Below are 18,417 nucleotides of genomic sequence, written 5' to 3'. Positions count from 1 at the left end.
ATTTCCCCAGGTTGTAATTGGTTAAGAACTCCATTACCCACGAGGCACCAGTGCCGCAGCTGTCAAAGTGAAACAGCTGGCCAGCCACCAGTAACTCCATCTTCTAACTTCGCCGTCATTTATCTACGCCGACACACACACAGACAAACACTTGTGTTTCTCTCCGCCTCTCCGTCTGAAACTGTCCTATCAGGGGAGATAATAACACTTGGTTAAAGGCAGTCTAACAGGTATTAAGGTTGAGTTAATGGTTAAGTTGCTGTCTGGGGCCAGGTAGACCTGCGCTTGATTAATGAGCACCTCGTTCACTAATAATGAAAGCGGTAGCACATTCTGCTTTAATGATCACAATTTTTGCTCGCCTTATTCAAACGGGTATTTTTACCTGTGCAGGTCATCAGTGCGCTGTTCAATTTAGAGTTTTAACTAGCTGGAGGCGCTGACAGTAAGAGGGTGAGAAAAATAAAGATCTCCAGTAAGTCTTTGCCAATGCCTGAGGGAAGATTTAGTTGTTCCTGAAGGAGGGTAATAGTGGTGAGCAAAGTGTGCTTAAATATTTTCACTTTTTTAATAGAAATCTTTAAATTAACTAAATACATCTTCAGTTCTGGGCTGGTTAGCACTTTCGCCTTGCAGCAAGAAGATCCCCGGTTCAAATCCCAGGGTGTGCCTGGGATCTTCCTGCATGGAGTTTGCATGTTCTCCCTGTGCATGCGTGGGTTTTCTCCGGGCACTCCAACTTCCTCCCACAGTCCAAAAACATGCTGAGGTTAATTGATTATTCTAAATTGCCTGTAGGTGTGAATGTGAATGTGATTGTTTGTCTGCTTATGTAGCCCTGCGACAGACTGGCGACCTGTCCAGGGTGTCCCCTGCCTTCACTTGAGTCAGCTGGGATAGGCTCCAGCACCCCCCGCAACCCCAGTGAGGCTAAAGCGGTGTATAGAGAATCGATGGATGGATGGATCTTCAGTTCTTTATTAGAGGAGAACTGGACTGAAAATGACTGAGAATCTAAATATGTTCTTCCAAATGTTTAACCCTTTTTCTATGCTTAAGAGTGAATTGTTTAATGGCAACAAAAATAAAAACACATTTTAAAAATAATACTTCATGTCCTCCATTTAAAATGACTGGCTCAACTCAGAAAAAACTGATTTTCTTCAGCTCAGCTGAAATGAAGTGACTTTGCGGTATATCAAATCTAATCAAATCAAACTTTATTTATATAGCACTTTTCATACGGTTTAAAAATGCAACACAAAGTGCTGTACAACATTTAAAAGCAAGCAAACCCATCCCTCCCTCCTTATATACATATATGCACACAACTGCACAAACACACATACGCACGCTCACACACACACACACACACACACACACACACACACACACACACACACACACACGTTTGTTTATCTATACCGGTGGGGACTTACCATTGACTCCCATTCATATCTAACTCCTAACCCTTACCCTAACCCTAACCTTAACCATCACCAAATCAATGCCTAACCCTAAACAAACGTTTTTGCACTTTTACATTTTTTATTAACAACAATATGGCCAAGAAAACGGTGTTGCCACCCGTGGGGACCTCATTTTAGGTCCCCACCGTAAGACAAGTCCCCACCTTTATAGCAAATAGTCAGGTCAAAGTCCCCACCGGTATAGCAGAAACAAGTACACACATACACACACACACACTCACCACTTACTGTAGGGAGACATGGCCTGGCACTGATGATTGTGTATAGCCTCTATAGAGTATATAACTGCTTTATTTGCCTTAATATGTCTTAATAACATGTTGAAATTACATTACATTTGTCTCTTAGTGTGCAAAAAAAACATGCCATCTATACTGAGTTGCTCACATGTGATCATTTCCACTTCTTTTGTGTTTTTCTACATGAATAGTTCGCAGTATTTGCCTTACTTGCGTCTTATTTTGCAGATAATCTCTAACACAAGTCAACTAGTTGGACAATGTTCTGTTTAGTGACCTCTGCAGTGAGACAAAGGTCACAAACGCCACAGTACCGACTCTCAGCGTGATGCTTTAGGAGGTGTTAATCCTTCACAGACGCAACCACACACAGATTATGCCCGAGGTTGTTCAGCCATAGAAGTAATATAACACTCGGGCTCTATAACGCTAACATCTGTCTGTCATTAGGGAAAAGACAGACGGGCACATTCTGCTGAGCCAGAAGCACAAACAGCACCGGCAAGATCACAGTTACCTTGCCCCACATCACACTCACTGCTGACACACATGTACTTCATATGTGGTCACACAGCTCTACTGCTTTGTGTCAAGGAGTCACTCATAAAGCGTTTTCTCTCAAGTAAATAGACTAAACAAAACAAGAGCAGGACTTTTCCGTTAACATTACAATGCATACACAGAATGTAAACAGTATATATATGTTATATAAACAGTCTGTGCATCCTATATACATGAGTGAGGAACCACAACATCCTCACACATACATAAGATAAGATCAACTTTTATTAAGCCCAAAAGAAATTCTTGTGTCAGATAGTGCTCAGAAAAAAACTAAAGACATGAGACAAGGAATGCAGTCCCTTTAAAGTAGAATACCAATAAGATATAAGAACAGTACTGAAGTTAACGAAACTAAAACAGGGCATGAATAGAACAATAAATACTGCACGTGACCTAAATGTTCTAAATAAAAATAAAATGGCAAAGAAATAATAATTAGTGTTAATAAAGAAGGCCAAGTAGATGCAACGAAAATGTGTTCTTATGAAATGCTTATTACATAAAACTGCAAAGAGCAGAAGCTCTGCATTGCTCTAATGAATGGCTTTGAGCTTTCTGTAAACGTAGCTGGCATTGAAATGAAAAAAAAAGCAAAACAAATAGAAATAAGAAATTAAAGAAATCTATGAATAGATGCATCAATCTGGATATTGTTTTTTTAGTGAAATTAGAAAGCTTACAGGTACCTAAAGACAATTATTTATTATCACTTTCAGTTACTTACAGTAACTGCCCCTCTGCTCTGTGCAGACCTTCCTTTGTTATATAAAATAGTTTAGCGCTGCCTATATGAGCACTTTTTCACAGAGCTTTGGCTTCTTGTTGGAATCTGTGTACAAGTGTCTACATCCATGTAATGCCACTTCCCGTTAGATGCAGCATCCGTCTCTGGCGACAACAACAGATGGACGTCATGATAACAACCATTGTTCATCATCACCACGGTGACAGGTCCACAGTGGCTCTGTATTGCTGGGCTGTCACTAGCGCAACCTCGACGGCATGCAAGATTAACTTCTGTAGCTGATAGAACACACACATACCTGTACACAGACAACACACTGGCTTTATGACAGGTTTTTTGTGTTTGTGTTGTATTTTCACGAGCAGGTTTTTGTGACTTAATCATGTCGCACTTTCATCGAAACAGTGTACAGAATAAAAAAGACAGCGGCCAGCGTTTCTCAAGTCAAACAACTTTTTGAAGGGTATCAAAACATTTTCTGGAAAGTAACACGGTGTAGAGTTAAATAAAATTTGCATATCTCTCTAGTAATTGTATTTTCATACAATTGTCAAGAAAATTTGAAATGAGCTTTTGAAATGTCGCACAAAAGAAAAAAATTATACGTTTGTCTGTTTTTAAATTACCTGCATTGGCGTAAACTAGACTGCATAGTGCCAGTAAAAGATAATAAACACAGGACAAAAAGCCAGGCAATCCAGTGTTGGACATGTTTCATGTTGTCTGGAGACAAAGACAACAAAAGAATTCTAAACATCTGATCAGTCGTGTGAGTTATGCGTTTGCTGTGTTGCAAGTGAAAAACCACCTGAAGTGAGCCTAAAAACTTTTGCACAGTTAAGGAGTTTTGGGTTTGTGCGTTTTTATTTCTGTTAACTTTTTCCTGATGTGATTCTTCAAAAATATTACACAAACATATGACTGCTAGATCAAACTGCAACCTGTGGGACTGAACAATTACGCTAAATGCCAAAAATTGCAGTTCCTCAAGTGACCACTTGAAGCTATTTCCAAAAGTGAGTGAATCTCCATCGACCCCAATGTTACAATGCTTTGACTTTATAGTAAAAATAAGCAGATTTGCAACCTGGTGCAAAAGAAAGCTTTGGTGTCTATAGGTAATTTGTCCGTTCATAATCACTGCTTGAAGGGTGAGTTTTTGTATATTTTTTCCATTTAAATTGCATTAAGCCTAAAAGTTATCTATAATTCACGGCGTAATCACTTTGACAGGTGGGTATCATCACAGGACCGTCATGGAGGAGTCATCCATCTTTATATACGGTCTGCATTTTAGTCCTTTCTACTCCATGCCTAAACTATCCATGGTACTGCACCTTTACAGATCGTCTGCGGCCTATTTCAACGTCCTCTTGCTTCCACATTTCCAGATCCTCACCTCCCCAGTGCAGGCGTCTGCTAGTGTTTACAAATCAGTTTCACGGGGGCGACTTAGAGTGTAGGTCTTGCTCAAGGGCACCTCGACAGCAGCTGTGGTGTGATAATGAGAGTATGTCTAGTTTACTTCCCTTTAGCCAGCTTTTCTACACTCGTCTGGAGATTTAAACGAAGGATTTGCACCTCCAAAATCTGAGGAACAGGTAGCATGACTTTAGAAAACCACAGGACTATAGGTTTACAGGTAATGAGCTGAGATTTCCCCCTGAATCATTACTGTTGTGGAAGAAAACTGAGATTGTTTTCATGTTTCTGTTTGAATTACTGTGCATCTGGCATGTTTCCCCTCCTTTGTCCATTTTCAGCATGCACCTTGCAGCATGTGTGTTTGTGTTGGCATGTTTGTGTGCTGCAGGACTGAATAAATTCTGTTGGCTATTCATCGGGGGCTGAGAAATCCTTACCTGCAGTTACATCTGTCTTAGAGCTGCACACACACTCACACACACACACTGAGCTGAGCATCATCGACTACAGTGTGATGGTAAAAGTGATGAAGGGATGGCAGGAGGAGAGAGAACGGTGCTGAGGAGCGATGATGAGAGCACTGCTCTCAGCCGAGGTGCTTCAGGCAAAGAGAGAGTGAGAGGAATTGTAGAGGGACAGACTTATAGGGGGAGGATTGGTGAGAGAGTGGAGACCCAATGATTAGTGTGAGTTTTCTCCCACTGGAGGAAACACATGGAGCGAGGGGAGAGTGGGGGGAGCGCTGAGGGAGACGTGGAAAAGGCAAGGAAAATGAGAGAAAAGAGGATTTGGAGATTCCGGAGAGCCCTTTGGCAGGGGAAGAGAGAGGGAATCAGCTGAAAACATAAATGAGAGGATGGTACAGGGACAGGGCCGATGATTACAGGATTTTATGGATCAGAAGTGCCTTGAGTGAACAGAGAATGAGCAAGAGATGGACAGAAACGTGCCATGGGGAAGGAAAAGAAGTAAAGATGTACACAGATGGAGGGAAGAGAGTTTAGAGCTGTGAGAGGTGAACAGGTGAAGGATGGAGACAGAATATCAGAAAAAGTCAAAACTGGACAAGGAGGAAATCACCACCTTCAGACACTTCCACTCTAATACCTTTATTTCACCTTCCCTCTGCCTCTCTGCTATATTTACTTTTCTTTTCCATGGCTTTGTTCAGTTTTTTGGCATTTCTTTCCCTCTCAGAACATCAGCACAGCCTGTCATGTCATGCTAACTTTTGCAGCTCAGTCCATCTTTGTCCATTTGACACACATATTGTACAAATTAAGAGATTTTTTTCCCCCTCCTTTTTGCATTCAAGCATCAAGTTGTCTTTGCCTGCATCCTGAAGCTGCATACGTCTGTCGAGCTGTAATGAAGCCTGTGTGTGATAGCATAGCGACTAGGTTGTCTGCTCGGTACGTACAGATCTGACCTAAGGACACAGAATCATCCCTGTACATACTAACAATGAAAAAAGCAGAGGGAGGGAAGAGGAGGGAGAGCAATATCGAATGCACTCTCCCTTTAGCTAGAGTAGCGTAGACATATATCCTTCCCCTTTAGCCAGACGTGGCCTAATCAGCGAGCTAATTAGCGCTCTCTGTAACTGCATCAGGCTCATGTAACTGATTGCATTAACAACTGCCACACATCAAACAGTCATGTCTCACGCTTGTGCATCTCATTACACATTAAGGACACGCAAGGTTAAGGCCAGACTTTCACAAGAAGAATAAAATGTGGAATATTTTCTGCTACAGTTGCTGAACAAATAAACAAATTCCATGTCTATGTGTTTAATGAATTGCTGGGGGCGTAGTTGTCAGCCATAGCAGTTTATTTCTTTCTGTTGAAATCTGCCAAAGAGTTAACATGAGTAAAGTCGTACTGTATGTCCATGTTTTTACCATATATATTGTCTTCTTTCTTTGTGAAGCAAGCAGAGGAGGAGGAGGAACAATATTCTATATCATGGGAGGGAAAATGAAGAAGACAATTCAGAGAATGTTGGGTTTTCTGAAATCATTATGCCAAAAAAATTGTACATTTGACAGAGAGGAGATCTTTAGGAAATTGTTGCATTAACTACTTAACATAAAAGTGTTTTGATAAGATTCTCTGTCTACAGTTAAATTAAAATTAAGTGATACTTAGGCTACGTTTATACGAGGACCATCTTAACAGAAAACGCAAAAGTGGCGTCTTGTCTTCACTTTTTATTTCACGTTTAGATGAGCGGTTTTGAAGGAAATCTGCGTATATACGGTGACTCTATAGTGTGTGGAATTCAATTGGATACGCATGCCAGGCAGCTAGGTGGCGCTGTGATAAAACTCCGCCATGTCTACGCACATGCGTACTATCTCCCTTTTTGGATCTCCGCCGTGGTAAATGTCAGATGGCGGCTACATCGAGTTACATACATAGAGACTTACATAGAGCTGCCAGAGTTGCTTGAAGGTACAAAGGATGGAAATAATCAGACATCTTTTTTGTTTACTTCCTTGTACCGGCCAGCAAACCAAAGCACCAGCGCACGTATGTGACGTAATCGCGTACGCGACGTGGTCAGATCTCGGCAAAGTTTTGCGTTTTGCTGTTTAGACAGAACCGTAACGGCGGAGAGTTTTCAACTTTTCCACTCTGGAGGCCGGTTTCAAATTTGTGCGTTTTTAAGCCCCCAAAACACCGTCCTCGTATAAACGATAGGGTGTTTTGTTGAAATATTTTGACGTTTTTACCTGCAAGCGTCCTCGTGTAAACAGGGCCTTAACCTGCAGCTTTTGTGTTGCTTTTCTTGTCTTCATTGTTTGTAACTGTATGTTTAATGGGTGTTTTTTATTCAAACTTAACATTTCTTTTGTGTCTTTTATTTTTTTAGAAAAAACAAAGGACAAAAGAGCTCTCACAACTCTTCCACTCTTACAACCCCTACGACCACGAGGTAAGATCTGCCAGTGTTAACGGTGTACCTGTATACAAAATGCATCTTCCGGTATAAACCTTGGTTTTGAAGTCACACTTCAGTACATTTTTGGTATTAAAACAAAAAAAAAGCTTAAATTTACCAACATCAGTTGTTTTGACTGTAGCTATTAAGGCAGTTAAATACTGCATACAGTCTGCAAGAGAAGACTTAGAGCTGTTTACTCTCTAGAATGGAAGAAATAAAATCAAAAATCTCCATTAAGACAAGTTTAACATATCAATTTAGAATAGTTATTTAAGCCAACAGTGCAATTTCAACATTAAATTGCACAAATAACACAAAAGGGAGGAGCCATTTTGATTTGAAAACCTTTATTAGACAAAACCAACTGATGTCTTGGTTTTTACATTCAGTGTGACCACAAACATTGTGGATGTGAGCGGTGACGTCAGATGAAATCCACTTTATTTATGTTGTTTACTTCCAATGATCCAAGTTGACCAAAGTGCCGCCTATGTTGTCTGACAAGCAGCAAAATTATGTTCAAAACAACATCAAGACCGGATAAAAGTAATAAAACCGAATTGCTAAACCAGATAGCAACTCATAAAATCAATGTCCAAAGAAAGAAATATTAGGACTGTTAAGAGCAGAGTAAAGTTGTTGCAGACGTGTGTCTGGAAGGTTTTTTCTAAAAGTCACTGTTTTTGGCTGTGCAGTTCAGGTGAGTTAACACAAACAAACAAACTTTGTCCCGACATGCATTCAGCATCATTGCCCTCCAGAGCAGACGTCTTTATTTGACATCACAAGTATTCGCTGTAAGTCACCATCATATTTATGGCACTGACGGTTTGTTGCCTCTTTGAGATGGACACCTCTTGTCAGCAATCAGGCAGATGAGCACGGCTCAAGTGTTTGTTCCTGATTACACTGTGACTGTGTGCGAAGGAGATTGAATTGTGAGGTCGGAGATAAATCTAATCAGCTGCGTGTGTGCTACGGTGTTCGTTCATTATCAGGTTAACATCTGACAGCAGACTGAACCTGCCACACTTCAGCCACTTATGATGAGGAGACTCTTCTGACTACAGTTTGTGTGTCTGCTGTCGACCTTCTGAAACCCCACAATGACAGCTGTCATCACATTTTATTCCTATACTGCAAAACAGGTGTCCCCAACCTTTTATGTACCAGGGACCAGTTTCACGCAGAAACACTTTTTCAAGGACCGGGTAGGGGCGTGAAGGTTCCAATAACAAAAACTTCAATCATTATATTTAGTATGTAATCTGAATGCAACAATTTCATTTTATATTAGGCACTTTCATGAACTATTACACTATAATATCAATTCACCAAAATGTAGAATCACTGGGCGCTCTGGGCTTGTTTACCTGCAAGTAGACGGTCCCATCTGGGGGTGATGTGAGACAGTGACACTCGAATTGTGTTCCTTATATCCAGTCTACTCCGTAGTCTTGTTTTTGTTGCTGTCACTGCAGAAAACCCCGCCTCACAAAGATAAGAGGTTGAAAATGGCAGCAGGACTTTCAGTGCTTTTGTGGCAATGTCAAGATGTTCTGCTTTGACTTTACTCCAGAATGCAAAGAGATCTGAAGTTGTTTCAAACATGGATTGAAGGCCACCAACATTTGCAATCCCAACTAGTTGTTCCTCTTCTTGTAGGGTTGAAGTTGATTCCCCTGGCTTGTTCACAAATGGATTCCGGATCCATTCCCTCCCCAGCCTGGGGTCTTTTGCGATGGGGAAGTAATGCCCAAACTCTTTTGAAGGCTACAACAGGTGATCATGCACTAACTAGGTGAATGAAGGTTCAAACTCAGCCTTTTCCATAATCGCTGCTACTATGTAAAACATGTCCCTGTGTTCACTTTCCGTCTCCATAACTCCAGTTTGGCGTTGAATGCTGCAACCTTATCTGCCAACTTGAAAATGGTTGTCATTTTCCCCTGAAGTGAGAGATTGACTTCATTGAGCAGGTTAAAAATGTCACACAGGTAAGCAAGTTTCGAGAGCCAATCGGTGTCACTGAAGTATGCCGCCAGTGGTGACTGTTTTTCCAAGAAAAATCTCTGCAGTGACTCTCTTCACTCAAAAACTCTTGCCAGTGATTTACCTCTTGAAAGCCATCTCACTTCTGTGTACAAGAGAAGGCGTCTATGTTCTGCATCTATCTCTTCACAGAGCTGTTGGAACAAATGTGAATTCGGGGCATGTACTTTTATGTGGTTCATAATTTTTATCACATCTTGCAAAACACTGTTAAGCTCAGGTGGCATTTTTCATCTTGCCAGCATTTCCCTATGGACGACACAGTGTGTGGACTCACATTCAGAGGCGACCTCCTTGATCCGCGTTGTCAGACCTGAAAGCCGCCCAGTCATCGCAGCTGCTCCGTCCATGCATACACCGACACAGTGCGACCAATTAAGCCTCCCTGATATGTACTCGTTCAAGGACTTGAATAACTCTGCAGCTGTGGTTAGTTGGCAGAAATAGTGCATGTAGCAAATCCTCATGTACATCCTCCTGAAAAACGTCTCTCACAAAAACGAGCAATATTGCTTTGCTGTCAACATCTGCAGATTCATCCACCTGAATCGCATACCATGGTGACTCATTAATCCTCTCAAGTAACTGTGCCTTGATGTCCTCTGCTATTTCATTAATTCTTCTTGTTATGGCGCTCGCCGAAAGGGGGATGTTTTCGACCTTTTTTACTGCAGCCTCTCTGAAAAGTTCGCTGCCAATGTCCTTTGTAGCAGGCAAAATCAATCCTTCCCCAATAGTAAAGGGCTTCTTAGCTTCAGCAATGCGGTCTGCGACCAGGAATGATGCTTTTAGCGCCGACACATTTGTTGAAGTAGTGGCCTTCAGTAATTGTTTCTGTCCTTCATGTTCCCGTTTTTTCTTTCAAAATATTCTAAGGGCTTTTCTTTCAATGCTGGGTGTTTTGTCTCCATGTGGCGGCGCAGTTTTGATGGTTTCATGGCTTCATTAGCAAGTCTGTCACCGCATATTACACAGAGTTGGTGTGGGGCTTGTGAATCACCTGTTGCGATGAACCCGTAACTCAGGTAGAATTCTTGGTATTTTCTTTTAAATGCAGCTTTCTTTTTGCAGGCAGTCTGTGACCCTTCTGCTGTCGCATCGTTGTCTCGTTTACCCTTTCCAAAGAAACTCTCCAGTGAATTCTGTTTCTGGCTCATTTTGCGAGGGCTAGCTTGCATTGCTGATGCAGGATAAATATGTGCCAAAGAGTCAAGCGCGGAAGTGGTTGTCTTTCAAAATATGACACCTGGAAGCAAAAGCATATTTTTATACGTATATAATAATCACGATTATGCATTCTTTGCGGCCCGGGACAAAATGATCCACGGACCGGTGGTTGGGGACCCTTGCTATAAAAGATGAATTACGCGTTCACATACAACAGTGTCGTAAACTCTTGTGTATGGTTAGAAAATATTTTTTTTTGCAGTCATAATGTTGGTCCATCAGGCAAACTGTACTTATCCTGAACACGCTCATATCATAAAACATTCTGGAAAGCAGTTGGCAGCCTGCTGCTGCAGAGGGAAGTCTTTGAACATGTTGGAGTTTGAATCTTGCCTTGCAGGTGTGACACTGTGTTATTTAGCAAAGCTTTAGCTTAGCCAAGTTTTTTGCAGACTTTATTCCCAGAGCCTGTAGTGCACGGGTTAATGGTACACACTAATTAAAGGGATATGGGAGAGATCACGTTTTCTCTGTGGCAGACATGCATCTCTGCCTCCCACACTCACAAAGTCTCACACAGACAAGCAAAAGTGCACTAATAATAGTACACGTGGGACACACATGCACATAAAAGATGACGGTTAGCAGGAATTTGAACAAAGTTAGCAGAGTATCTTTACATTTTATTAACACACTCGCATCTAAATGAGAAACTCTGCTCCGTTGCTCAAATCAATTTTTTTTTTTTTTGCACCTTTCTTGCTCAGTACCCTGTTCATCATTAATGTTTAAATTGTTCAAGGAGTTAAGTTAAGCCACTGAAAAGGTCCTGAAATATTCCATAAAGCTCAAATCCACGTCTGAATAAACGTTCACAAAGAGGCACAAGGATCTGATAACAAGTTGTCGCTGCACACAAAGAAGATCGGTTTCTTAAATCCCTCCTGCAGTAGAGCCTCCTCCTGAAACAGCTGTCAGTGTGCACGTTCGTTTTCTGTCAGCTGTAAATTTTGGCGCTTTTTTTTGGTGAGAATAGAGAGCGTACAGGGGGTTTCACTCTCCAAAGTCAGATGTTGTGTGAAGAACCACTTTAAAGGCACTGTATGCTCTCTGCAGTTCTTAGACAACTTAATTCATTCTGAGCTTGTGCGCAGCTTGAGCTCCTCCGGGAGGAAGCCCATGTCCATTCCAAAGTTAAGGCTAAAGATGAAACATGGCTGCAGTCAGAGTGCAGACCTTCTGAGATGCCCATTTTTTAGGAGACAAGCAAGAAAAATCTGTTTAATATTTGTAGTGACATTGAGACGAATTTGCTTTGTTGTAAGCGGCTATTTTGCAATTTAAAAAAAAGCTAAATTATGAGGATAATAACATTGCAATTGATAAAACAATTACCGTCTTTTGATATGTCACATTTGTTATTTCTCTTAGAGGTCGATGTGTGTTTTCAGTGCAAGAGACTGATCATGGAGGCAAAGAAAGAACCTGTTAAACTTGATGTAGATCTGAAAAAGAAAAATGGGACTGTGCTCTGTTTTTAATCTTTACTAAGGTAAAATGCCACCTAACTTAGTGATAAACTTGCCTTTTTTTGCGATATTTTGTGAATAAAATATGTCAAAAGTAATCCAGTACTATTACATTCCTCATGTTATCAATGTATTTAACATGTCAGGTTTCTTGGAAATCTCCAGAGCAGCTCGACTTACAGCCACATTACTTCAGGTCTTATTCCTTTTCCATAGATTGTGTAAATGTGCAAATGAATCCCCTCACATTACAGACTCGGATAGCCGTGAGATAGGATTTAATGATAACAAATCTAATGTCAAGCATGCTTCGTCCCAGATCAAGCGCGGTTCTTCCTGTCCTTGCCCTTGTCCATACACTGTGGAAATGTTAAAGCAAATCAGCTTGTATTAAGCCCATATAGCCGTTAGATAGAAATAAATGAAGTCTGATAATGTCCCTCATTTTACAGTAAATTCCCCTGGGTGTCTGGCCTTTCAGCTTATGCTTTATGTAAGGATATTATGTGTTTACCAACATGTGTGTGTGAGGCGGAGATAAAGACGGCGAGTGTGTTCATAGATTTAGATTGAAGGGAGACATTGGTGTTTTTACAGCCATTGTTGTTAATGCGTATCCTCCTATAGGTATGAAAAGGTCATTAATAAAGAGTGAGTTGGGGAGAGGGCGCTGGGTTGGTGCGGCTTTATTGTAGCTGCAGGCTACCGAACCAAATGAAACCATGTTTTTAAATGAACTAATTGTTGTTTTTCTACCAAGCTTGTTTCTTAATCTCCCATGACTAACTCTGAATTATAAATTGGAAAAATGGTGAGCTCAAACGAAAATGGGCTGTCAAAGAGAATACTTTCCTTCCTTTGTTTTCCTTTTATTGTCAGTTTTTCTCTTTCTTTCTCTCACTTTGTCGCCGCATATTAAACAGCGCTGCGTGTTCCTGTGTGATCATATACATTACATATAGACAGTCATCTGGTGTGTGTATGTTTAAGAGACAGAAGTGTGTACGTGTGTGTGTGTGTGTGTGTGTGTTTGTGATGATTAATGTGAGGTATCCTTTAGCCAGATGGTGCTGAACAAGGCCCATCCATCAGCAATGAAAAGACCAGTGGGCAGAAAGCTGGCAGAGCACTTTGTCTAGGGCCAGTGCCCCCACCGGACACACTCACAAACACACACAGACACACAACACACACACACTCTCTCAGGCTTTCACTGTATAACCCACTGAGCCATACCGGAGCCTCGTGTTTTGCTTTGGAATCCAGGTTCCTGCTTGTTTTTTGCTGCTTCGGTCCCACATGAGCGGTGGTAGTTCACCCCTGAAAACAAGTCTGCTGTGGTGTTGACACATGCAGGTCTTCAACCTACTGTAGTCCCACGACTGAGCTGAAAGGTCAACTAGTTCCGTTTTTACAATTCTAGTGCACAGTTTGTTTCCATATGGATTTCTGAAAACAAAAGCAGGATTGTTAACCAGAAAGCATCTTTAAAGGTCCATATTGTGCCTTTTTTCAGCAACTTAATGAAAGTGTCATATGTGTCCTTTAACTTTTCAACTCAAAATACCATGAAGATGGTTTATTTTACTTTGACTGTATGATGACTTTGTCAGACAACGATGTGAATTTGATAGTTTAGTGGTGCATTGCAGCATTTTTGAAATAATCTTTGTTAGCATGTACTCTTAATGGGCTGTATCTTTGTAACAATTTCACACTTGTTCTATTATCTGACAACCAAAACCAAAAAATCCACAAAGACAACAGTTTTACTGGGAATTAAAATGCTTATTGTGTGAGCACAGAGAGAAGGAGAGAAGCTTACAGATGTAAAGTACAAACAACGGCAGATTTTAAGATGATCTATAGCACAACAGAGGACACAATAGACATAATAACCCACTCAGTCCCTGTTTATTGGTCTCATATTGGTCTAAAAGTTTCCATTTTCTCTGAATGTCTCTCAGCTTTACAGTTTCTACAAAGCTCTGACCTGTGGACATACAATCAAAGCTAATGGCAATGTTAGCCACATTAGCTGCTAACACTGGGGATTTTCTTCTAGTTGCGGCGACAATGCTTCGTCTGAAGATGCTGGGAGCGCATGAAACCTTTTTTTGTTCACCTTTGTTTACCCACAGCTGAATTTTGGTGTAAGTGGGATGTTTTAGAGTTAGCAGAGGCATCTCTAGAAAATTAACCTAGTGGGCATGTGAGGAAAATGCTCATTCAGAACAGTTAATAGGACAGGGTTATACGAATTTTTGTCTTGGCATGAAATAAAATTCTTTCTGGTTGGTAAAGCTTGAAAGTTATCTTGTTGATGTGGGCTAGAAGGATGGTAGAAGTAAGCATCCTCAAGTAACCTTCAAGTTTTTAAAATATACAAATAACAATTGAAATAGATTTTCACCATATGGGACCTTGAAATTCCAACCAGTGTAAGCAACTATATGAATACATTTGCAGTTTTTCTGCTCCATCTTTACTCACTTGTATTCAGACTCAATTAGCAGAGCCAGTGTCTGCAACGTTTTTGTCACAGGTCAGATTTAAAATGTTACTGGAGATCTGTTCTGTGTTTATCTGTGAGATTTCATTCCTGCAACTTCACTCTATATCCTGCTCCTCTTACCTGTGTGTTCACTTTAATTATGCCTGTTTGAAGTCCCTGTAGTCGGTGATGCCTGCCTCCCTCTTGTTTGCCTAGAATGACCACATTTTTATTCCCCTGTGCAAATGTGTGTCTGTGTGTGGTTAGAAAAAGCGCACCAACACACTGCACACATGCAGACGTCTCTCCCTTTGCTGCGTCGCTGTGTCATCTGCTGTAAAGTTTTGCTCCCTGGAGGATGTGCCCTTCCAGGTTGAGGTTGTGGCGCTGCCATCATGCTGAAGTCATTGTCAGCAGTGTGTGTGTGTGTTCGAGTGTCCACGCGTTCAGCTGTTTCTGGCAGAGTTAACAGAGCTCACCTCTCAGCACACACTGTCCACAGTCTCTTGAGAGCGCGCACACATACATTCTCCACGCTGTGTTCAGAGGCCTGAATGACAGGGGTGACAGTTTTCCCTGCGGCAAGAGAGGAGGGACAAGCTGTCAACATGGCCGGCTGCACCTGCCGGCCTCAAAACACTCACAAAGACTGGAAACAGGAAGACGGAATAGAAAAGGAAGTCGAGGTGGCTAAATGAAAGGCTGGTAATGAAAGACTAACAAGGGAAAGGAGGCATTTGTAGAAAATAAAACACTTAATTACACTCAGTAAACTTTCCCCCTTCAGTTACTCTGAACTCCCAGTTTGCCTCGTAGAAGTTGACATAATTATCTATCGTTTGAAAAAAAAGAAAAGGTAATTAGTCTCACAATTCTCTCCCTATACACAACAGATCTTTTTTTCTTATTTTTGTGCATGCTGCTAAACTGAACAATTAGTATTCTTTTTTTTCCCCTTTTGGCATTTTTAATTACTTTTATTTTTTCGAATGAGTTTTTAAGCCGCTGTTGTTTTGCATTGTTGTGAGAAGCTAACCTCCGTCTTTGTCAGACTTGACATTTGCTTGCCGTACTTCTTTTCCCTCGTTCCCTGTTAATTAACTGACTATTCAGGGCAAAAAAAAAAAGGAGGGAGTGAAAGAAGGGGGGAGGGGGGGAAGGAGACAGAAATATTAGTTATTGTGATTTATGCTTGTGTCGCTCTTTCTTGACTTGTCTCCTCGTCCATCTGTCTGATTTTGCTGTCTAATCTGGGAAAGGCTGTTTTATTTTTTATTTTTTAGCTCCATCTGATTCAGGTTCTATGTAGCTTTTTTTTTTTTAGACCATCTACAATTGGCTTTCATTGCAGCAATCTAAGGCTGTAAAGGTATTTCAGATTTTCAGTGCTGTTAGTTGGCCTCTTTTGTTGCTACCATACAAAGACAGCTGATCCTACTTCTCTTATTTTTATGCTGATAACTGCAGCTTCTGTTGTTAACTATGATGGACTCATTACACTGGAATAAAAATGTTGTTGTGGTTGTTTTTGGGTATTTATGAAGGACACATTCTGGAGGAAAGCTGCTCTATGTTTTGTTTTTAGAATAATTTGAATCCTTTCCACTGTCTTTTTCTTTTCATTGTGGTGTAAATATGATAAAAGGTGACAGGAATAAAACCAAAACACACAAATGGCTTGTGGAAAGTCTTTACAGTTGCTTTTCAGCAGTTCTTGAACTCACTGATGCATACTGAGAGAATTAATCTTGGTTTATTCTCTGTAGCTGAAGAGAAAGTGGCTGTTTCAAGCTTTTATACTCGTGTGTGTAAGTCACTCTGAGGTCACGCTGGTAAACCGCTAGTAAACTGTGGTATTAATATACCATCATGATGAGTTTCTTTGTATTCTTCAAGCAGCGGAGACTGGAACGGAGCTGATCAGGTTGGAGTTGAACTTAATGAATATTAAACAACCGCTTTTACTGTAATTTCTGCAGAACAGACAGTAGAGCTATGACATTGGCAGGGTATTACTTATGGCAATAATAATTTATTATTTATAGATCACTTTTCCTAACAATATAACAAAGGAATAAATTAATAAAACATGAGACAGCAGTAAAACAGCTATAAAACACATTATGAGCAAGCCAAACACAATTACAACCCATTACATATTACATTTAGTTTCACTTAAACGTTATCTTTGCACAGGTCAGTATGTCACATTGTACTTCTACCAATCAGGTTCTTTGCGTCACAGGTGTAACTTCAGGTATAAATCACGCTTCAGGCCATGTTAACACCATCGCCTGTTCTCCCTCCATGCTGAATCTTTCCTGAATCCCCCTTTGTTCTGTGCATTTTCGTCAGTTGCGCTTTTGCTCACGATTCCTCGTCATCATTTGCTGGAATTTCTCTTTAATCCAATATGGATATGAGTTGTTCCATAATATTATCAGCTTTCCAGTGCTGCGTTTTCTGCCAGAAATTGGGGGCAGTCATTGTGTTTTTTTCTTTAACATGTGATATTATTTGTTACTACTGTTTGCATTTTTTTTTCTCTGCAAGTTACTGAATTAGACTGCGCACTTTTCTTGGATCTCTAGGTGTTTTTCTCCTGTGTTTTAATTAACAGCAACTCTGCAGCCTCGCACGTATCCAATGAATGTTGAGAAGACCTTTCTGTGACAAAGTTGGTAGTCAAAAGTGTTGTACAACTCACAGATTCTTCTGTGGCTTTAAGTAGGCTGAGATATGCATAACACCTTACTATACAGGATAATATTACACCTCCTGTTTGATCAAAGGCAATAGAAATGGAACAAAACCTCTTTGTGTGTATGTGTCTACATGTATGCGTGCACACTGATATTCCACCCACATTGCAACGCTGCTTGCCAAAAGCGTGATTTTCCTCTGCTACTTTACAGTACAGCACTATAGCCATGTATACATGCTCTCAATCTGTCAAGGTTGCGCAACAAGGACCTGCACAACACATACTCCATATACAGTCCCGCAAAAGTACAAAAACACATGTGAACTTCTGTAACTGCATGGTCAATTTGCTGCCAACCATACGTTATATTCCCAGGTTCTTTATTTCACTAACACCACATTATAGCTGCACTGGGTTTGTTCTCGACACACAAACAGAGCGTTGCTTTTGCCAAGTGTGACACCCTGTAATTGTTCTTTTTACTGCTGGACATGTGCCTGCACCACACAGGATGAAGCTGATGTCGTCACTCAAAAATCAGCTATTAGGAAATGGCACTGCGACCTTAGATCTGTAAAACGGATAACTATTTATATGTTTTGATCAGAACTTGTAATGCTGAGAGTTGAGGGCTTTGTTCTTAAAAATAAGATGGATGAAACTTATTTACAGCACACTAAAGGCGTCTCACAAGTTCATTTTAATGGCACGCACCACACTATGTAAAATACATCATATTAATGAAATCTCTGAATTAAAGCTGCCCTCCAAAGATATTTTTTACTTTGTTTTAAATGCTGGACTTTGTTTCCTGCATGCAACACCCACTAAAATAAATGTTTTGGACTCTAAACAAAGGTGGAATGCCTCTGCATATTCAGCAACACTACAAATCTCCTGCAGCTGCTCCAGGTGTTGTGAAAGTGACTCACGAGTGAAAAACAATATGATAAACACAGAGCAGCCTCAACATTAAAACCACTGAGAGGTCAAGGGATGGTTTATCTCATTACAATGCAGCGCTCTGCTCGGAAACCTCACGCTGTGGCATCCATGTT

The 18,417-nt window shown here is 40.7% G+C and overlaps 1 protein-coding gene across 1 annotated transcript in view; it reads left to right on the top strand.

Annotated features, from left to right (window-relative positions):
• The window catches only part of cdkal1 (CDK5 regulatory subunit associated protein 1-like 1), a 280,453-nt gene that overhangs the window by 203,655 nt on the left and 58,381 nt on the right, over positions 1 to 18,417 (top strand). Inside the window, exon 12 of the mRNA XM_022193047.2 lies at positions 7,342 to 7,404. Within this exon, the coding sequence (XP_022048739.2) occupies positions 7,342 to 7,404 (63 nt within the window). The remainder of the gene's footprint in view (positions 1 to 7,341; positions 7,405 to 18,417) is intronic.

This window comes from Acanthochromis polyacanthus, chromosome 12 (genome assembly GCF_021347895.1).
Source record: "Acanthochromis polyacanthus isolate Apoly-LR-REF ecotype Palm Island chromosome 12, KAUST_Apoly_ChrSc, whole genome shotgun sequence".
Classification (NCBI taxonomy): Eukaryota; Metazoa; Chordata; class Actinopteri; family Pomacentridae; genus Acanthochromis; species Acanthochromis polyacanthus.
The sequence above is the reverse complement of the archived record's forward strand: the minus strand, read 5'-3'. Positions and strand labels throughout refer to the sequence as shown.